The following is a 23,505-nucleotide window of genomic DNA, read 5'->3' as shown; positions in this document are numbered from 1 at the left end:
TCTACATAAAGAGCATTTAGCTCCATGTAAGGAAGGTTGTGTGTGTGTGTGTGTGTGTGTGTGTGTGTGTGTGTGCGCGCGTGCGCGTCATATCATAAATACCTTCCTCAATACTTGTGTGACCTGTTTAAATAGTGTGGAATAGCTGCCGAGTTTCCCTTATCCCCAGTGTTGATTTTAAGATTTCAATATAAGCTGCTCATATAACAATTCCGGAATAGCTCTGGTGCAAAATACTGGTTCTTTGGAGACCCTTGGAGATTTATTCCTTCTAGAAATGTACATGTATCTCTGGTCATTCTAGCTCTCCATCTCCATGCCTCTAACACAGATACAAAGCTCCCTGCGTGTACTCATCATGCGACAGTTAAACGTTTAAAGGAACAATGGTTCTCAGGTCCTGCACACACCTACAGGACACTGACTCACATTCATGTGCGCGCACATGCCTCGCCAGTCCGACTGCATTCCTCCGGTGGAACACACCAGATCCAGGTGGTGATTGGCTGCGACGAGCTTTCACACTCAGACCTGTTTGGCGAGACGAAGAGGAACAGCAATAGATCCCCACTCTACTTCATTCCTGCGTCCGAACTCTCCCGAGCACAGGAAGCTGAGTCGGTGGTCAGACCTTCATCTGAACCCTCGGATGGTGGGGGAGAAAACACACATTGTAATAGGGATAAACCTGCCACGGAATGTGAGGTCTTCCCAGATAGTCAGCATGAGAGGTTAAAGATCAGTGGAGTTAAACCAGAGATCCCAACGTCCCTGCAGTGAAAGCTCGCAGGCACCATGGACCAGGTAGGATGCATTCAACACCTGAACCACACCTTGGAGCTTGCTTTGTCAATTGCAAACACGCGTCCTATCATTTTGTTTCAAATGCCATTTAGAAACAGATATTAAATACATACATGTGTTAAAGGTTATGCATGTGGATTATCATTAGATGTCCATATCATTTCATGTTACATTTTATTGTCATTTTTATAGGAGCACATTTTCCTTATTGCACTTGTTTATGTTTGTGTGGGATGGTCTGTTTTTGTCATGTAGATAATATTTGTGCGTGTGTGCGTGTGTGTGTGTGTGTGTGTATGTGCGTGTGTGTGTGTAAGAGAGAAGATGGGGATGCTGATATGGGGGCGGGTATTTTGAAGCCAAAAAGGGCATTGTTCAAATTGATTTCCTGTACGTTGATCACTGTCAGTTCTCCAGAACGACTCCTGCCACTTTCTCCACTCAGACGGAAAATGGTCATCAAACAGTTCAGGTCTGAGTTCATCTGGAAAACGTCCATTTCCCCTTTGTTGGTTTCATGGAGTTATATAGTCAAAATAAGATAGTTCTTCATTAATATTACTAAATACTAGAACAAAGGGTGTTTTTCAACCATGATGAAGTACTGTATAAAACAATTGTAATATATAGTGTTTTCCCCGGATACACAACAACCTACTTGGAATTAACTCAGCATTTATGAAGTTAAGAAAAAACTATGTACAATACACACCGGTATCAAGTAAGATAAGGTGCATGAGGTGCAAATATAGTGGATAGAAGGGAGACATTATTACTGAGAAGTGGGACACACTGTCCTATATATTCAGAAGGATATTCGATTGGTAAGTGAGAATACTGTAGATCTCCAGTGAAAGAGGTTAATATACTTTGTGAATCTGACTGATTTTATGCAAAATCAACGTGACAAAGGTTGTTCATATAAGGACCGCCTCATGTTTCTCCTTCTTCAGGAGGACACGATGGACTTCAAGGCCCTGGTGGCCAAGTTCAAGCAAGAGGAGATACTAATGAAGCAACCCCGGATGAAACCCGCTTTGCCAGAGAAACCCAAACTCATCCCTCCTCCCCAAAGCCCGACTCACTACCTGCCAGCTGGGGCGCGCCCCTCCCTCCTCACCTCCATCAGCCATACACTGGAGGGGAAGACTTCCGTCGACCCTAGAGTGGTCTTCGAGGAAAACAAGGAGAGCTTGAAGCCCTTGATCGAGCCTCCCCCCAAATCAAAGGAGAAGGGCAATGGGAAGCTGAAGGGTAAAGACAAGTCGGCCAAGGGGAGCAAAGAGAAGCTCGACGGCGACTGTAAAGCTGTGTTAGAGAAGAAGCAGAAGAAACCAATTTTGAGAGACAAGAAGTTCCTACTTCCAGGCTTTTCAAAGGATGAAACTGCCGAACTGGTGCCTGCCGAGGCACCGCCTAAATCCTCCATACACAAGAAGGGCCTCCTTGGTTTCAGGAAGCCTGTGAAAAAAGAGCCGGCTGAGGTGGCTGCCAACCCCATCCTAGATGCTCCCAGTCCAGATATCGTGGGGCCGGCACTTCTCATCCCTTTCACCCCCATCCTTAGTGAAATGGGCCTGGAGCGCGCCGCTAAACCCCAGACAATAGAGGTTACACCACCCATCCCCCCCATACCTGACTACAACTCTTTGAGAGTCATTACTCCACCCCTGTTCCTCCCTGCACCTCCCAAAATCCCCTCTCCGCCCGCATTCATACCGGCGTCACCAGCGACAGAGGTCGACTCCCTAGAAACTGAAACGTCACTAGAGATAGAAGCTCCCTCCGTGCTTGGTTCACTCCCCCCACCACCTGCCATGCCCTCCTCCACCATCTCAAACATACCAAGCCCGCTACCCGGTCTTTCCCAGAAGAGGGTACGCGGCTCCTCTCCACCCGTTGTCCCGTCTCTTCCTCCACCAGCAGAGACGGAGCTTTCAGCTATAGCCAGCGTAAAAGAAGTCCACAGGGCTGCACAGGAGCCCCCTCGATCCATCACAGCATCTCCTGAAGAGGCGTATCTGGATTCTGTGGTGTGGGCCCTCGAGCGGGCGGATGAGATGGGTCCTGGAAAGAAGACCTTGCCCTGTGACCTTAGGGTCTTCAGCGCTCTGGAGAAAGCTCGCAGCAAGATCCCCAGGTAAACGGAACCCACCAAAATGGCAAAATAAAGTAATGTGTAATATTCAGTGACACTATTGAGGTATTCTTATAATGTCTAAGGCCAATTTCTCACATGATTGATGGCTCTATGTGGTTTATTAAATCATTAAAATATATTTTATTTATCCTAATTGGGAATGGTCAATGTATAAGAATTTACTATACCAAAAATCATTGTAGGTTTCACACAACATTGTGATAAAGTATATATGCAGACACCTGCTCTCAAATTCAAAAACCCATATTCAAGAATCCAATTGAAGCCATGATTACATGTAAATGAGCCTCCTTCCAATATTTCAGACATCATGTCACGTCATCTCATTATAGTTCATCTAGACTACAAAATTGTTTATCGTCATTTTCCTTGACATTTCACGGCACTACCATTCACCTGAAAAACCATGAACCCGTCGTATTTATGTATCACTCCACCAAAGACAGTACCTCATTGTAAGCCATCGTTTCCTCCCAGCGCCATCTTTACATCCCCAAGCTCCCTGGCTGTGACCCCGACCCCTGAAGAGCATCTTACACCCAACAGCCCCACCCAGTTTCCCTTAGACCTCCCGCCAATCGACTACGATGATCAAACCCGGAACCCGAAACCAGCGCGAGTCAACGGCCTCCACAGTAAGCATCCAAACAGTGCAGTGAAGACCGGCTTCTACTATATTTTTGTTTGAGTAGAATTGTCAATGAGGTACTTTCACGTTGACTAAGGTCATTTTGTGTCAGGGTATTTGTGCTTTTACTTCAGTAGAAGCTCTCAGTACTTTAAACAGCAGGGTTCCAGGTATGCTGGAGACCTGGTATGTGCATTGTAGTCGTGCCGCAGGGCCCCTTGCCAGAAGGGAGTTGTGAAGACGAGCACAACAGCAGTGCTGGAATACCTTCGCTGTGCAAAAAACAACTGAGCAGGAAGCCAGGCGGCGTCTGGAGGAATGTCAGCTATGACAAGAGAAGAAGGGTCTGTTACTGTCAACGTGGACTTACCGCTTTCAATATCATTATTATTTATATAAGATGATGATCTAGCTGGTTTTAACAAAATGAATCATATACTGTTTGTTTGGGTAAAGATACGTCTGTCTGTCTGTGTGTGTGTGTTCATATTTACAATTAACACAAGCAAAATTAAAAATTTAACAGACAAGAGGTTGATAAAAGTTGCTCCAAAGATTAATAAATCGAATCCAAACCTTGGGATTCTGATGAGTAATTAGTAGGTAGAAGTTTAAATTTGGTCTCTGTGGATTTAAAGAACATCCTGTAGCTGTAGAATCCTATGACTCAGCAGTGATTGTACCGCGCTCCATCACACTGTTGTGGTTTGTTGTGGCTAGAACTCTCTGTATGCTCTCCCCAAAGTAAAATCACAACACAAAGACACTGGGTCAAACTGGTTTTGTGTCAATGCCATCCAAATTCTTCCACTTGGCCGAGCTCTGCTTTCCCTAGATCGCAATGCGTATGGCTCTTTCACACATGATTTATGACACATTTTATTCCAGAAACATTCCTTCACGCTTTGTGATAAACTGCACCAACACATACATTTACTCCCCCTGATGATGAAATGTCGTCATATGCTGTGTGAGGATCTTCTCCCTCTCTTTGTGAGGAACTTTCCTCTTTAAAAGCCCCGATTCTAACTGTTTGAGTCTGCTGGTGTTCGTTTTGAAGGTTGCTAGAACCTGCAATTTGTCCATTTTTGCTTTATTTGTTTCCATCAACTTGTGCAGCCAATCTTTCTCCTAGAAAATTCAAAGCTCGAATGGCGGTTCGCTCCTACCATCTTGTATCGCCATGACGACGTTTGCTTTTGTATCGTCTTGCGGGTCATTTCAATGTCATTTTTCTGTGTACTGTTAATGTATAACTGTAGGACTGTGACGTGCAGTTGGTTCCAATGCAGCTGACTGATGGAGTTGTTTTGGTGTCTGTTAAATTATTAAATGTAAATAATTTTTCAGGACAAGCCTCACAGACTTTGGAAGATATCGTTGAAGAAGGGTCCGTCCCACCCCCACAGCTCATGGTGGTTCCCCCACCTCCACCCAGAAAGACCTTCCCAGACCGCCAGAATCTGGGTCCAGCTCCACAGAAACCAGCTCGGCCTCCCAGTGTCAACCTGAGCCCCTACCTGCCTCCCCCACTGGAGGGTAAGGATGTGGCCTCGTCCTTTCAGAAAAATGTGTACTAAGAAATTGGCTTTCGGATGAAGAGACAACACTGTCTTTCGAATATAAATAATAAGGAAAATGTGAAAATCCAACCTATCCAAATTTGATAGACTCATTTAGACAAGCTAATTTGATGGGGTCAAGTTCCTCAGGATATGCAGCTAATGAATGAATGTTCGACTGTTCCTAGTCCCCACCTCATGTTAGTTCTCCCTACTATCTTGATCTTAAAGGAATACTCCAGTTTTTGGCGAGATAGTGTAGTTGGTGCCCTCTGCAGCCTTGCGTTAAGCTAACACAGTTATCATGCAGCCTGTTGCCATCTCTGTTCTGGACACACATGGATGAACTCGGTATCAACCTTCTCATCTGAATCTGCGTAAGATAGAGAAAGGGCCAATTTCCCCAAAACTGAGGAATTCCTTTAATCAGCACTATATTAATCTTTAAACCTCAAAAAAGTCAACGTGCAGAACCACTTGTGGCCAGAGTTACACAACAGTTCTAAATTATTGTTCCCCAAACGGTGGTTAGACCGAGGCTACTCTATTTGTGGAACCAAATCTCCAAGACTTTGTCTCCTATCTGTGTCCTATATTTTGCCTCCCTAGGTGTTGAGATTCCTGCTGCTCCTGAGTTCTGGGAGGCTGACACCAATGTGGAAATCCCGGAGTTTGACGCTGACCTCCACTCTCCGGAGTCGTCGGAATTTGGGTGGATGAACGGGGAGTATGGCGGTCCAGATAGCCTCGACGGACACACCCTCTCAGGAACCACAAGCCCAGGGATGTACAGCAACGGGGGTGACGATCCAGAGGCTGAGACCTACCGGGAGTCAGAGTCGCAGGCATCAGAATTCCAAGGGACAGAGGAGACGCCGGATGTTCTGAGCTCCGTTGTTCAGCCAATCAAAACGTAAGGCCTCGGTCAAAGCTGTATTGTTGGTTAGCAAGCTAGGTAGCTAAACTATTCTTGACGAGTCACTCAGTGTGAAGATCCGTTCGAATTGTTCTGACTCTTGGTTCGTTTGGCTCAGTTGGTGTGAAGCACGTTGAGTGAAGGAGGACTTCCTGAACGATGAACGAGAGTCAGAAGAGTTCGTTTGAATGGAATTCTCCTTGGAATTCTTTAATTATGCCATATTATTATTTTTGGTGTGTATCAGTCGCATTCAATATTAATTATGTCAAAATCCTGGAACTTTTCGTTGCCTTGTGCGTGAGTTGAGTTCGGGGGTTATTTTCAGGTTGTAAATCAAAGATTCACACTTCTGTCGGAGTGACTCCAGACTGCACAGTCATCTAAACTATTCAGGCGCACTCGGCGACTTCCGCTTCTTTGCTTCCGGTAAGAAGGAAAAAAAGTCAACAAGGGAGTGAACTATTTCCCTTAAAAACAGAAGTCTTTAATTTACTGTCATAAATGTTAAAGTGGACATCTCCGTACCAATCTCTTAAAGGCTAACGTTGTAGTTTCTATGTAGCGTTACACAATGTTGCCGCTAGTTAGCGTTAGCATTAGCATGTAGGCGGAGGGATTTGAAAGTGGGCGGAGGAGAAGCTGTTTCCCGCGAGTGACAACACTCATAATTGATAACAAATCAGCGTCATTCTTCAAAAATAGCTGGATTATGTGGTTAATTTCCTCCACATTTCCATCTGGTCCAGGCCCCAGGCGGACGATGGCACTTACGAGTGCGGAGAGAACTTCTACGAGGACGTCAACACAGCGGCCACCAAGAAGAAAGGGAAGAACGAACCTGGGAAGAAGCGCAAAGGACCTCCCAAGAGTAAGGCGACACTTTAGTTACCAACGGCTTTACATCAGTTATATAGACGCATCAGCGTAAATGGCAGCAAATCCCTCTATCTGCCTTCAAGGAAATCCCGAATAGTATCTCCTTCTGTGGTTTGAGTAACAGACGGATTTAAAATGGATAATTGTCAATTTCTATAACTTTCTTTTAAACTTTCAATTGGTCCAGACCAGTTATTCTCAACCCTTCTCATATCCATTCATTTCATCGCTATCAGGTCACACATTTCATAAAATTGTTATTGTTGGGTCTGATTTAGTGTCTCTACTCTAGTTAGGGAGGTAAAGTGAAACTACGATCCTAACACTCATTACTGGACATCCTCTAGCGTAGCTGACGTCCTAAGAATGAAACAACAGTGAAGTTAAACTATTTATCACTTTGCTGCTGGGGACCCACACCCACCCACATTTTGAGCCACAGCTCTAGACTTCATGGGACAACTTGCTTTATTCTCTATAACTCCTCCAATTAGAGATGTCAAACATCTCAAAATCGTAAACCATTTCTGTTTATCACGTTTCTGTATCTCTGTTGGGATCCCTCATCGCCAGAGCGATCAACGATAACGAAACACGCGTCCAATCCATGGCATCAACAAGACAAAGTTGACATGTTGTATAGTTTACATATTCCTGGTTTATCTCTGTGTGTTGAGTTACAGTGGTTTACATAACTGTCTTCCTGTTCCCACAGACCCATATGATGAAACAACACAGCCAACAGTAAGTCGGAATGTTGTAGTATGAGCATTATGTTAGCAATAAAACCCCCAGATATACCTACATGATACAAATATTTGTGTTGCAACTCGAATGTAATATTCAGAAGCATATATACAACCGATCAAAGTTAAATTGAAAATATTGTAATTTGACTGATTTGTTTTTGATTGCTTGCAATGTCTTGTAATAGCGTATGACAAAAATAAGTACGAAAGAAAACTGGTCATGTTTCTCAAAATACTGAGACTTTAGGACACTACTTTTGAAGTTTGGAAGATCTTCCTCTCTGCGTTTGTTACACAGCAGGAACATTTGACTATAATAGTAGGACATGAGGTGTTGTAAAGACTTACAATGCCTCACATCCTGTTGTTCAAGTAAAATATTCCCAGTGCATAATAATCAACATAATTAAAACGGGCATCTGTTTGCATTGGTTTCTTTTTTCCTGTCAAACTGATCACTTCCCATCTCCTTTCTGTGTTTGCAGAACGAAGAGAAGAGCAAAACGGGGCGGTTTGGCAGGTGAGACTCATAACATCTCTCCACAGTTATTCTCTTCTCTGATCAGCTCGCAGAGTCCATTCAATGGGTGGAACGCTTCCCTCCCCAAATGCACATTATGAACATAGGAATGGCCGCATGGTTCTTAGGGGTGTAACAATACACATACAGTGAAACCTCGCATTACAAGTTCAAGTTCAAGTTCAAGAGAGTTTACCAGTTAACGAGTAATTTGTTATACGATCCGAGGCTCGTGCAAATTTTTGTCTTGTTTTACGAGTGGAAATCCACATTAGGAGCGAGGTTCATACAGCGACCGCTAGGCTCGCACACCCTCTCCCGTCAAGAATGGCCACCGCTCGCTCAGTTCACGCGGATATCTTGTTGTGGAAGCATCCCTAAGTGTTTTTCTTTTATTTTTGTGCGTTTTTTGCTTGATAAACATGAAAAAGGAACCTTTTCTGTTTTAAAACCCATGGAAAATGATTTTTGGGTGATTTTTGGGTGGTTTTTGGGTGGTTTTTGGGACTTGGAGCGGATTAATTATATTTCAATTTATTTCAATGGGGAAAATTCATTTGTAAAACCAGCATATCGTAAAAGGAGCTCGAGCTCGGTCATCGAACCAATTAAACTCGTAATGCGAGGTTCCACTGTATTTGTATTGAACCGTTCGGTACACATAACAAACCGAATACATCCTTGGACAAATGCTATTACTAGGGGTGTGCTGTGTCGTTCATGGTAATACCGGTATAATTTTGAATATGATAAAAAAATATATATATTATATTGTGATAATGGAAATATTCAGATGTGTTGATACTCTATTTGGACGTCAGTATCCATTCAATGTATGGAGTTATCACATTTTTACTAGAGGAAATACACAATTAAATTGGGGATTAAAGTAACAATAATCCAGTCGCACACCGTTAATGAATTTTAAACAGTTAATTATAAATATAGCTTTTTCATTTCGTTACCCTGTTTAGTTTGTAAACAGCTTCGCTTTCTGACACTTCCGGGTTGGAAGGCCCTGCGGTCTGTGTAAACTGTCCTCTAACGTGCCGGTAGTGAGAGGTTGCGCAAAAATTCCTTAATTGAAATATTGTCAAATTTTTAATAGATTTTTCTTACTGAAACTTGAGTTAAAAACATACTGACTTTCATATAACAGAATTGTTTGTTTATAACTACTTCAATATTACATTTCATTTTTTATAAGGAGCTGTTTTTATTATACCGTATTATGCTGCTAAGAAGACACCCCAGAAAATGCTCAGGTATAGCTCCCTCATTGTTCAAAGTAAAAAAGATTATCATACATTATGATGTCAGTTTCTATAAATTCACAATAAAAGAAATTAAGGAAATTTCCCTGGCATTTCTACGTTTTTGCTGTATCGAAGACGTACGACACCGCTGTCGTATCGAACCGTACCGTGGATTTTGTTAACCGTTACACTCCGACTGGTTATTGATTATCATGATTTATTTAATTTAGTACAATGTTTAGCTATAACAATGTGTGTCACAATGTGTTTACGCTTTGATAAACAAGGGATTCTTGGTGATAGTTGGTGCATTATAATGCAAACAGAAGAGTGGATACATGTACTGTGTGTGTGTGTGTAAAAGACCGTTCGGACTTACGACCAGCTCTGTGACCAGTCTCTATTGTACACTACGTACAATACTGCAGCGTCTCAGCGTCAAGCATCTCATCACTGTTCTCAGTCTCAGTCTGGTTCCCGCAGTCTGTCAGTATTCACTACACTAGCGTTTGCAATGGCCACGTCCCCGTACCGTGAAATTAGACGGGTCCTCGCTCATCGACCAATTCGCTTAACGACCTGGTCCTAAAAACAGAACTCGGTCGTAAGGTGATGAGTATCTGTTTATAACAACATAAATACATCTCCGACTTACTCCCTCGTTTTTCCTTTTTCACAGGTTTGACAAGAAGAACGCTCCGGAGGGCCCAGACGAGAAGGAGCTGAAGAAGAAAGAGAAGCAGCGTCTGGAGAAGGAGAAGAAAGAGCTGAAGGAGCAGAAAGAGAAGGAGAAGAGGGAGCAGAAAGAGAAGGAGAAGAGGGAGCAGAAAGAGAGAGAGAAGAAAGAGAACGGGATGAAGAAGTTGAAAGTGAGTTCTGGAGGGGCAGAGGTGGAGGAGGTGGGGCCAGGGGTTCATGCCAGGGAAACAAGTCTGTATTCATTCCTCAGCGTGAATCCGCTCACGAGTTGTAGCGTCGACTTTATTTAAATCAGAAATTGTTTGAAAATATTCAAACGCTGTCTTAAAATATTTAAGAATATTAAAAAATATTTTCTGATAAAAATAAAACGTAATTCAAAAACGTAATTTAATTTGGCTAAATAACATTTGTCTATTCTCTTAGTTTGTTTTTCCAATTTTCAAATCATAGACAACTTTTGTTTGTGTGACAAGGTTGAGGTGTGTGTGTGTGTGTGTGTGTGTGTGTGTGTGTGTGTGTGTGTGTGTGTGTGTGTGTGTGTGTGTGAAGCGGGGGGCGGGGGTAGCGAGCCCGATTGCTCCAGAGCTGTGTCGCAAAAACAAGCTAAGCTGCAGCAGCCAGGGCAGAAGTAAGAAGAGGCAGAGGATGTAGATGTACTAGAGATGTACAGTATGTCTGCGTGTGTGCGGGCTGCAACCCTGAAATCATCGAATCATCACTTGCAAACCTGTCAGTCGACTGAGATTCTTCATGTGGAGCAGTTGTTTTTGTTTTTTGTCAGTCAGTGTGCACTACAATGACAGGATAAAACAGATAGATGCTTACAAGATGCACAGGAATAACATTTCAATGAGGAATTATGAATGGGAATCATAAAGATCATTTTATATGTGTGAATCGTCCGCACACGGACTCGGACACGGCTCTCTGTGGGCCGCGATGGCCGAGAGCAACACGGAGAGCCGAGCCCCGTTCCTCCAAATAAAACAAGTAAAAACAGTGTGGAGACGGGGCACGGAGACACAGGGAATGACTCCTAGACTCGTTAAGATTATTTTCTGCGCATAACGCTCGGGAAGAGGGGGTGATCGGTGAGAGTGTCATGGACAAAGTGTCCCCATTACGCACGGTTTTGTTCCAATCGTTCAATACACACTTGTTTTGTACATTGAGCAGACATAAAATAAAATAACCTACATCCAAAATAAAAACACACTGTTTTGGCGCACCGATTGCACCACCCCATAGTTTGTGCTTGCGTCGCTAACGTGCACATCATCGATACCGTTGGAGAAGGAGACTGGTGCACAAAATGTGCCTCAATTGCTCCCTCTCCACACCCCTCCTCCGCCTCAGGATGGCACCCTAGGCGGTCGCCTATCTCGCCTATAGAAAGAGCAAAGCCCCCCGCCCCCCACCACCACCACCACCACCACCGTCGAAGAATAGTCGAAAATATTCGCATTGAACAGCCAAATCCGATTAGACTGACAAAATACTGATTTGGGTACAGCCCAAGTTTAAATTAGGGATGCAACGGTCCAGTGGGCCCAGCTCTAGGTCTCTGCTGCAATGTAGGCTCATATAAAACCATTTAAATTGATTGCACTCTTTTTAAAAACATTTCTCAGTAGATTTATCTTGTGTTTCCGTGGACAAAAAAAAAAAAAAGACCTCTCACGCAAAAATTGAGAAATGCTGCGTGGCTTCAGATGGACCCGGCACGGCTGACGTGGCTGGTGGAGTTCCAGCAATGGATTTAATAGGAAGCAACACTCACTGCATGCGTGCAAGGCATCCGGTGGACTTCTACAGTCACACTGTAATATAGCGCAATTTTAGTGGTGGCTGATTTGACAGCTGCGTATTACTGTGGGTAATGTTGTCCTGTGAGCCGCATCCCTCAGGCATTAAGGCTTGCAAGCTTGCCCGGGGCAAGTAAATTCTGTGTTCGGGCAAGTGGAATGCCTCATGCAGTTGTCCAATCAGGCAAGTGAAAAATAAATGTGATCTCTAATGTAACGTGACGAAAATAAACTGCATACTGTATCGCTGAAGTGGAGCTTTCCCAGCTGAGCTGCATGCGAGCGGGGGGTATGGGGGGCGCGCAGCTTTCTAATAATTTCAAGAAAAAGTGCGCTCCAATTCAATAAAATATAATTTATTTTACAATATGTCCACTTGATTTGTTCACTTGAGAGGCCAGAACAGAGACCGGCAGCTTGTGAGAAGTGCCAGTACCCTCCCAATAAGAGTGGTTAACGTAATCGATATGATTTGGATTGTGATATCAAAAATAAGGTAATAATGTTAAACGGAACATGATGCTGTGATATAATGAATAGAATTAGGGGAAAAAAGTCAGACATGAGAAGAACATACAGAGTGGACACAGATGCAGTGGGTGGAGGAGAAGAGACACACTTGCAGTAGTTTTGAAAAGTTTGAACCAGCTCTTGGGGCTCCCAAGCATTTCTGTTATCTATGAAATTGTATGAAATATTTATTCCGCTACAAAAAAATTACATTATTTATAATGATTTAATGTGACAAGACTCAAAGTTACTTATTGACAATGTGTTTTTCTTCACAAATCAAGACTCTGTTGTAGACTTGAACAATGGCATAGCCGTCAGTGCTGGGAAAAAAATACACATTAAAAGTTTAAATTGAATTGAATCGTCACGTCAATCATGGATATACATATATACACTACTCACAAAAAGTGAGGGATATTCGGCTTTTGGGTGAAATTTCAGGATGAACCTAAAATGCACTATAACCTTTACAGGTGAACTTAATTTGACCTTCTCTAAACTTTTGAATGCACATGAACATTGAACTGTTCAATGTTTCAGTACTTTTTGCACAACTTGCTGTTCTCTAACAAGGAGCTGAACGGCAAAATTCACAACAGGTGTTTGATCCATGAATGGACCAATACATTTCCTGGTTCAATTAGAATTGGTATTTAAACAGTCCTCTTCATCATGCTGTTCACATTTTGACATCATGAGACCAAGACGACACCTCACAATTGATCAACAGTACCTCACCATTGTGAGGCTTCAAACAGGATGTTCTCAGAGGGAAGTGGCCACTGAGCTTAGAGTGTCACAGAGCGTCATCAGCAGGTTGCAACAGAGATACAGAGAGACTGGAAGAGTCACAGAAAGGCATAGAAGTGGACGTCCTTTGGCCACATCCCACACTGATGAGCGCTTCATTGTGAACAGTGCCCTGCGGAAGCAGATGATGAATGCCACTCAACTCCAGGCACATTTAAGGGAGGTGAGAGTCACCCAAGTGTCACGTCAGACCATTCAAAACTGTTTACATCAGCATGGTCTGCCTGCTAGACGACCTGCAAGGATACCTGACCACACCACCAGGCACAGGCATCATCGTCTTGCATGGACCAGGGAGCATTGACGCTGGACGAGGGACCAGTGGCCTCAGTGCTGTTCTCTGATGAAAGTCGATTCACGTTGAGCAGAAATGATGGTCGCCAACGATGTTGGAGACGTCAAGGAGAGCGCTATGCATCAGCCACTGTTGTCACCAGACGAGCCTTTGGTGATGGTGGTGTTACAGTGTGGGCAGATGTGTCTAGTCAATACAGAACTGCCCTACACTTTGTGAATGGTACAGTGACAAGCCCATACTACCTGAATAACATCATTAATCCAGTCATTGTGGCCCTGCATGAACAACACAGGCCTCATTTCATCTTCATGGACGACAATGCTCCAGCTCATGGAGGTCGCATCATTAGGGAACGGCTGCTGGAGACTGGGGGACCTCAAATGGAGTGGCCTGCACCTTCTCCAGACCTGAATCCCATAGAAAACCTATGGGATCAGCTGAGTGGCCGTGTAGAGGCTCGTTACTCTGTACCCCAGAACCTCAATGACCTGAGGGCCGCCCTTCAAGAAGAGTGGGGGGCCAGGCCTCAGCAGACAATAAGTCGACTTGTGAACAGCATGAGACGTGGTTGTCAAGCTGTAATTGATGCTCAAGGACACATGACAAGTTATTGAGACATTGACATTTTTTGTTGTGGTAAACCCACCACTGTTGTTGGCTTTTGTTTCAATACATTGTTTGAGATGAGGAAATCACCATTGCATGCTTCTACTTAAATGCCCTACTTTCATGATATAATATCACTGTCGCGTGAACCTTTTCCATTTTCCATAAATGTCACCCGAAAGCCAAATATCCCTAACTTTTTGTGAGTGGTATATATATGCACACACATATATATATATATTTCTATATATCTATATATATATATATATATACATATACATATATATATATATATACATATATATATATATATCTATATATATATATATATATATACATATACATATATACATATATATATATATACATATATATATATATATATATATATATATATATATATATACATACATACATACACACACATATATATATACACATATATAAATATATACATACATATATATACATATATATATATATACACATACACACATACACACACACACATTGTATATGTGTGTGTGTGTGTGTGTATACCGTATGTATGTATGTATGTATGTATGTATCTATATATGTTCGAAATCCGTCAGATCACAGGGCAGGAGGAGGCCATGTACCAGGCCACGGTTACTGTGACGACCAAGGGACGGAAGAACGACCTGCCAGTCCAAAGTGGCGAGGTGGTCAGCATCATCAGGACCACCAACTGCCCCAAAGGGAAGTGGCTGGCAAGGAACAGCAGCCACAGATGTGAGTTACCATGGCATCGGTGGGACCGATGTATGTATGTGTTTAAAGCAAGTAGAGAAGAAAAGCATCAAGGCCTCCGAGATTTGGTCCTTCTCAACAAAATCCATTTTTTGAATTTAGTAAACTGAGTTGTTGATATTCCCTCTGTCCCTGATTGGTCCTGCTCTGGAGGCTTTGGCTCCACCCACACTCAGTGGTATAGGTATATTTACTTAAGATTTTTTGACTCTGGCTTTCAGTGACTTTATGTCTAGTAAATAATAAAGCAAAGTATAACGAAAATAATATATTCACCAAGTACAATGATAAACACTATTTAGTATTGACAATGAGGAACAATGGAAGCAGTTTATCCATGTGCATGATTGTAAGTGATTATGGTATTAAAAAAGAAATGATTAAAAAGGTATATTTTATTGTTCATGCACTTGTTTCATTTACGAACAGACATAACTCTGAAATCCATGCTCGGAAACCTGTTAGTCTCATCAGTATAATCAAATCCAGTTTGTATGTATGTTCTGGGAGAAAAACGAAATTCCCTGAAGGGAACACACCGGCATGAATAAATTTCAATGATCTGATATTTTATAACATCAATATCTTCACCAGCAATCCTCCAGAGATGTGGATTTGGAGTTATTGGTAGTTCTTGAGACAAAGACCATTTCCTACACTATTCTACGCCAAACAATCCCTACCTAACTGGAGGCAAACTGGTTGTCTTCCCCCAGACGGTTACATCTCCGTGGACCACGTGGAGCTGGACATCAAGGAGATGATGGAGATGGGGAAGAAGGCAGCCGTCACCCGCAGCACCCCCGAGGCTGAAGTAGTCAGCACAGAGAGCAGGTAGGAACACAAATACACATTAAAATTATATTGAATCAATTCAGCAAGGGCAAAACATTTACAAAGTCAGGTTTGTTTTTTGTTTTTTTTAATGGGTATTGCTTACTTTAAAATAATATATTTTTGTTTAATTATTATTACAATATGCATACAAATTTATTCAGAAAGGGAAATTTGAGAATGTTGCCAGACCCTGGGAAAGAAAAATGTATACAAAGTTTGAATGCACTTTAGGGCCAGAACACACTAGAATTTAATTACCTTTATTTGCATCACAGTGAACATAAAAATATATACTTTTAATATAGTAAATATTCAGTGGTTAGGGGATTGTTTTTTTGAGGTGTTTGTACACATTTCAGCTGAAACGAACCTTAACTAAACAGTATTTTATGATACCTACAGATATGTAGAAATGGTACCAAAAATGAATTTTCAGCCTAAATTGATATATATTTTTTGCTTTCTGTAGGAACTCAAAACACTATCCACTGTCTACAGAAAGCTGTAAGTCTGTTATTTTTTTTACTTTTGCTCAGCAGGGTCAACCATGTTCAGCTTTTTGTTTAAGTTCCTGTGTGTGTGTGTGTGTGTGTGTGTATAGTCACCGACGACAGTGAGGAGTGGATGTGTGATGATGATGAGCCCCTGTCGTCCCCCACAGAGACAGATCCCTTCCCTCCACAGTGAGTCTGGGTTTATTTTATAATGGTATTTATATTATTGCTACATTTGGCTGCTTGGAAAACACTTAACATTTAAATTTGAACTAATTCAAGTGCAAATCAGAAATGAATTTCTTTATCAAATTGTATATTCTTTTAAATATGTGACCCACCGCAGACTTTAGGTACATTTTGTGGCTTTGAGGTTTTTTTCCCCACATCATTTGAAAGTGAAGAATCAGAGCTTCAAAATAAGGTGTCACTTGTGCAAATCAAGCAAATATTTTTAAAGCTATGACTTAATTAATGACAAGGGTGTGGCAACCTGTTTTTCTGAGATAATCATCTTCAAAGTTTTCCCAACACTTGGCTTCATTCAGCCAGCTCCCACAATGCAAATGGTTGGAGAACACACAGAGCCACATGACCACTTGACACCCTGCCAAATAGGGCAATCTCTGCATTATTCTTGTGATGTGAGGGAATGTTAAACAGCGTCAGACACACATCTTTTGTTAAAAAAAAAACAACAAAAAAAAACCCTTTTATTTAATAGTAAGAATATACATGTTTTATAAAAGTGGAATTATTTAGTTTAAAAGTGCAGACAACACAACATGTAGAGCCTATCAATAATATGAGTCTCTGTAGATCAGCCTCGGTGTCGTTAAATATATAAATGTGCGTATGCGAAATATCTTCAAAGTTCTTATGGCGTTAGGGGCTGTGTGATGCGGGCTAACCCCAACGCTAACGAAGCTACACTCAGAGCCTGTTTGGGGCTGCCCCTTTTCATTTTCTTTTCGCTCCTGGCTGCATTTGCAGGTGAACTTCGAGAATCTTGTGCATTGCTACTTGTTCATAATCTGCATCACAAACCTCAATGGACCTCAACTTCTTCCGTTCATAAGTCTCGTCCCGTGGTTCTTGAAAATATTCCGCTTCATCCATTCAGGTTGAAACCCGCCGTTTGAAATGTTCTCCAAGTCCGGGATAACGCGTATCAGATTCAGCATCCCAATTGGAGAACTAACTATCATCGTGGAAAATGAAGTTCAGTACGCGCTGCTTACACTGACTTGGATCTATCGCACTGGTCAGATTTCAAGGTCCACGATATGATTTGGGTCCGCCGCCCGCTTCTTGTAATCCATAACACAGAGATGAAAGTTTTCACAGACAAGTGAAACTGAAGGATCCAGGATCCTCGTCTCATTTACGCAAGTGACGTCAACCTTACTTCTTCGTTGGTATAGAACTTCACATCACATGGAAGAATGATCTTCACCTGGATGGTTGAACTGTGTTTCCTCATGTAATCTAACAGGAATATTTAACGCCACAATTTAACATTTTTTTGCTATTTATAAAACAAACCGTTTTGAAAATGGGTTGATAGAAAAAAAACAAAAAAAAAACAACAAAGGAATACAAATCTGGAAAAACGTCATTTTCATTCTAGAAAGGTATTTTTCAACTTATTTGGCTGCTCCAGGCGCATTTAGAAATGTGCGACAATGCGGGTTTTGCTGCAGTGAAAAAAAAAAAATCTTGATGTCAGACTTTTCTGATGTTTTTGAAATGATCGATAAAAGACGTCAAGCAGATAAACAATATAATTTTTACAGCTCAATGCCCAGTAGTGCTGTATTTAGTTTTCCCTACTGAGGGTTCTACAGCTCATGTCAGTGTTGAATAATTAGGCTTAAGTTGCCTCTCTCTCTGCAGGGTTCACTCTCGGACACTGTCCATGCCGGAGATGGGTGAGTCCAAAATTTTCTGAAACAGATATATTTCATCCATGTTGTAATTAAATTTAGAACATAATATGCTCATAGTAACTACCACATGAGGTCAAAGTTCAAAGTGTTTCATTTGTCAAGTGAACAGTACAACACAAGGTCATTCGGTACAGTGAAATTCTTGGGGCATGACGGGCAACAACTGGCAACAAGGCAAATATAAGGAGGAAATAAAATAAGTCAAATATAAAAAAAGTTAAGAGCCGTTACAAATACGGGCAAGAGGTCGCAGTGTATGTACATAAAATTAAAATAAGAAAATAATCCTAAAATGGAAACTAAAAATTGGAACATTGTAGCAGTTCCAACAGAAATAGGTCAGTCTATTGCACAAGATATAGATGTAAATATAAAGTGAAGGAGTGCCGGTGGATATGTACATAGTTGTGGTGATGTACATTTAATTTACATAGGTGACTACAGATGTTGCCGGTTGAGAAGCCTGATGGCCTGAGGGTAAAGACTGTTTGTGAGTGTGGTAGTCCGTGCCCGGATGCTCCAGTAACGTTGACCAGACGGCAGCAGCGTGAACAGTCCGTAGCCTGGGTGGCTGTAGTCCTTTATGATTTTCCGTGCTTTCCTAAGGCATCGTGTGCGGTAGATGCCTTGCACGGAGGGGAGGTGGCAGCTGCCGTACCAGGCGGTGATGCAGCCAGTGAGAGTGCTCTCAATGCTGCATCAGTAGCAGCTGGTGAGAGTCCTGACAGACATGCCAAACTTCTTGAGTCTCCTCAGGAAAAATAGGCGCTTTTGGGCAGTTTTTCTTGCCGCGTCCGATTGCCCGGACCAGGAGAGGTCATCACTGATGAACACACCGAGGAACTTGAAGCAGGAGACTCTCCACTTCAGCCCTGTCAATGTGGATGGGGGGTACGCTGTCGTTTCCTGTAGTCCACGATCATCTCTAGTCTTGCAGACGTAACCGTAGACAGGAACAGAGTGCGGTCATCCTGGGCCTCCGCTAGCCTTGCAGCCAGGGTGGTGTTGCTCGCCTCAAACCATGCGTAGAAGGTGTTGAGCTCGTCGGGAAGAGAGGCGGCTGGCTGGGCATCACTCCCGTTTGTCCCCTTTTAGTCTGTGATGGTGCGCAGTCCACACCACATTGGTCTGGGGTCGGAACTGTGGTAGTCCGACTCCAGTTTGTCCCTCTAAGCTCTTTTGGCATCTCTGATGGCTTTCTGAAGGTCATATCTGGACTTCCTCAAGGCCTCCAGGTCCCCAGAGATATAGGCAGAGTACCGTGCTCTGAGCTTAACACAGACATCACCATTAACCACCATTAATTAGGGCTTCTGGTTGGGGAAGGTCCTGACCTTGACCCTCGAGATGACGTCATCAATGCACTTGGAGATGTAGGCTGAGGGAGTCTGTGTATGCATCGATGTCCCCATCAGCTGCAACACAGAACATCTGCCAGGCCGTGATTTTGAAGACAGTCCTGGATAGTGGCAGTGGATTCCTCACTCCAGCATTGGACTGTCTAACAAACTGGTTTTCCCTGCTTTAATTGTTGTCTGTAGGTTGGTAGCAGAAGAATGGAGGTGTGATCCACCTTACCAAAGGCAGGGCGGGGGAGTGGTTTGTATAACAATGGTTGAGAATCTGATCACCCCTGGTAGAAAACTTGATTGTCAGTTGAAAGTCAGTTCACAGTTCAACATTACATACAAATTAACTATTGTACAGCATCAGGCAGGGGACATGGATTAAAAAGGTCCCACCCGTTTAGACTCCAAATCTTAACTGTAGTGGTGGAAGAAGTACTCAAAGACACATCAGTAAAAGTACTTTTCATAACGTACTACTGAACCTTTCTTCAGCAGATGATGCTCATGCAGATCCTGATTCAAAAAATTAAAAATTGAAACTTAAAACTGGATTTAAGTAACGTACTGAAGTACTTGTACTTTTCACCAGTGCTAAACTGGAGCTTCTTATGGATAACAAAAACATTGCATTTTTATTCATTCTTGAAAATCATTGAGGGCATTCCCTCATTTACAAGGATGCAAGAGTACATCAGAATAAATTGTTTAACAATAAACAGTTACATTCCTTTGCAATCATAGGTATTATGTGTCAAGTTCCATGTGTGTGCAGCACAGAAACTAAAAGCAGTTTTTCCAAAGGTAGTGTTTGCATGCGGGACTTGGAGCATTAGCCAATCATTTGAACGAGTGGAATAACTGTTTTAGAGCAGAGTGATAAACTTAATCTAGGAGTTTAACAGTGGAGCCAGGTCTGTCTATAGATAACGTCACCATCATCTAAAACAAACGAGAAGACAGCCTCAATTGTCCACTTTCTACTGAACATAAGCTTTAAGCTTTGTTTCTGTCCAAATATCCAATTTTTTGATCCAGCCAGACACCAAGATATTTATACTCCGAGACCCTCTCAATATTGTGTCCATTCACAATGGTTATATGCAAAGCATTGTCCACAATATCTCTCAATCTAGAGAAAAGTAGTGCTCGACCGATTGATTAGGCAGATATGCACATTGAGATCATCTGCATTGGCTGATAAACAAATGTCTGCAGACTAAGGAATCTATATTTTTCTATACATATTGATACTGAAAATTTGAAACTGTGTCACTCATTTTGCGCACTATCGATATACCGGTAGCAGCTGCTTCCCCGCTCTCTCTTCTGACAGCGAGTTGCCCACATAGCAGCTCTTATTGGTTTTGAGTCTAAATGTTGGCATCGGCCATTGAACCCATATCAGTCTACCACTATATTTAGGCTGGTTTGAGTCATTGCTCCGCCCCTCGTCTAAACCAAACAGATCATTTACAGGTTGTGTAAACGTGCCTCACACGGACAATACCCACACATTGTCCGGAGTGCATGTGTGAAAGCAGCTTTACAGGTATGGTTTAAGGAGGGTACATAGGCCAAGGACTTACTATTTGGAGCAGACCTGGAGTACACGATAAACAGATTTCCGGCAGTATTAAAAGGCATGTCTGATGTCTTATTAATCAAGCAGTCATTAAACGTGACATGAGAAGGAATAGATGTAGAGGTTTTGTGGAAGAGCTACAGACGACTGGTGTGAACAGGATGTTTGTGTAGTTTTCATCCAGGTCAAACCTGCAGAGAACATTCCAGATGTTTCCTCATACCTTGTTCAAAGCAGTTTGAAATAGATCTTATATTTCGATGTGTTTTTTATGTTGTGTCAGGGAACAAAGACCTGAGTATAAACCACCAACACAGTCGAAGCGACACCAGCACCGATGGCCCACACGTGCAGTAAGTCTCTTAATTCAGTGCTTTATTTTACACTGATAAAGGAAATGGAAAACAAAATGTGAAAAATCGAAACATTGCTGTTGAGGTATAAGTAAAATATCAATCCATATCCTATGACTCTAACACCAAATCCTATCAGACAAACTTACAGTATTATTTCTGTGTGCTTTGAATTTTTTTTTTTTTTTAACAGAGCGAGACATGAAGCACTTGAGAAGTTGGCCACATTTTTCCATGCACCAAAACCTGAGAGCGAGGAGCCGGCTGCCAGGTGCGTGCGTGTGTGCGTGCATACACCACCAGCAATAACATGTCCGCTACGAAAGAAAAGTTACATAACCTTTGGCTCATAAAAGCATAGTTGTTGTTACATAATGATCGTGTTTAGTATCAAACAATACTTCATGTCCAGCACCCCTGAAAATGACTGAAATACATACATACAAACTAATGGGGCTTTGAATTGATATTTATTTAGTTTTCCCCTCTTCCTCCCAACGCAGCACCAAAGAGGAAACGAGTGAGTAACAATTCAAATATCTTGTCGTAGTTTGTAATTCGTGGAGGTTTTATTTTGGGCTCCCTGCTCAGTCTTTATATTTTACAAACCTGGCTGGACTAGTGGTGTCACCGGACTTTTTAGATGGGAGAATTCTAACGTGAAAACACTTCCTGCTGCTAATCTCAGGTCCCGTGATGGAAGAGGAAGCAGCATCTCCGTAAGTAGGAACTCGAAAAACACAAACATGTTTTCAGAGTTTGTTTGTGTTGCTTTTCGTAAACTCCTGAGACAGTGAGAATTTAGAATTATGACGGGACATGATATTGTTGAACCATTTGTTCATGTGTTAGTGTGGATTAGTAGCTCAGGAAGTGCAGCTGATGTCAAGGTAACGGATAAACTGGCAGAAATATTTCAGCACTTTCTATTGTGAGAAACATGAGGTCCTCACCGCGACGTGTTTGTCAGAGACGGCGGGAGATACTTACTTCCTTTCCTGTCCTCAGCAGGCCGAGCAGTTCTCCACAGTTAGAACTTCCTGACATGCTGATCCTCCCGCCGCCCGACCTCTACGCCGATGTCGCATCAGCGCTGTGAGGCGTCCAGGTGAGGGAGAACTTAGACATGTTGCAGGGCTTTCAAAGCTCTATTTGATTGTCGACATATTCCTTTAAGAATTTCCCAGAATGCACCTAAAATTATACGTACACAGAACTTACATGACTGGTTTGCCATTATTCAGCCCAGGCCTTATTCAAATGCTGGCTCGATGTATTTTGTGACTTTCCACTGTATTATAGACTATTATATCAGGGCACTGGATACAATAGGTACTTTTACTGAAGTTAAGTTACATGACCTTTCATCCACAGAAATGGACTCCAGTTGGATGTCGTACTGTAATCTCGGATAATTGCTTCATCCTCTTAACGACGCAAACTTTGTCCTTCTGATCGTCGCCGATTACTCAAGGAATTACGATTCATCAACGAACTGCTCACACTGCCCTGAGCATGTGCAAATAAAGCATTGTGTTTTCATTGGCTACCAGAGGAAGAGAAAACTGCAGATCTCTCCACGTTATGAAGTAATGTTAGGGAAGATAATACTTAAGGTTCCTCACACTGAATGACAATTTGTTCGAACCGACAAGTGTTTCACCCCCCACCCCACACTAACCCTATTTGTTTTGTACTATGAAGCTTGATGGACAACAGCTGCTTTTTTTTCCTGATCACTTCTAGTCCCAAGTTGCGAATTTGAACAGCAGAAATATTTTTTTTGCGCCACCAGAGCACAGTTAGCAAACAACTTATAGAATGAATCAAACATTAGCAGAACGTGAATGATGCTCTTTTAAAAGCATAGCTATAACTTTAATATTTCTCTTTTTTACATTATATTATTGCCTTTGTTTTCCAAAGAATACTCAGTATTAGAGACAGGAAACCTACACTAC

At 42.2% G+C, this 23,505-nt stretch overlaps 1 protein-coding gene across 1 annotated transcript; it reads left to right on the top strand.

Annotated features, from left to right (window-relative positions):
- Nucleotides 1-795: 795 nt before the first annotated feature.
- On the top strand, nt 796-23,352 carry LOC307248095 (uncharacterized protein; the record flags this gene model as incomplete). The annotated part of the gene is made up of 20 exons (XM_080024324.1): nt 796-804; nt 1,758-2,944; nt 3,443-3,600; nt 4,944-5,132; nt 5,765-6,068; nt 6,821-6,942; nt 7,666-7,694; nt 8,185-8,219; nt 10,155-10,344; nt 14,803-14,962; nt 15,697-15,814; nt 16,287-16,321; nt 16,419-16,500; nt 18,208-18,242; nt 21,475-21,544; nt 21,738-21,815; nt 22,048-22,064; nt 22,233-22,263; nt 22,553-22,652; nt 22,919-23,352. The coding sequence occupies 19 exons, from the start codon at nt 796-798 to the stop codon at nt 22,641-22,643; spliced, it is 2,940 nt and encodes a 979-aa protein (XP_079880450.1). The 3' UTR covers nt 22,644-22,652; nt 22,919-23,352.
- Between the last annotated feature and the right edge of the window lie 153 nt (nt 23,353-23,505).

Source organism: Zeus faber (assembly GCF_960531495.2).
Source record: "Zeus faber genome assembly, chromosome: 1".
NCBI lineage: Eukaryota > Metazoa > Chordata > Actinopteri > Zeiformes > Zeidae > Zeus > Zeus faber.
Note: the sequence above shows the minus strand (reverse complement) of the source record. Positions and strands in the feature narration are given on the sequence as shown.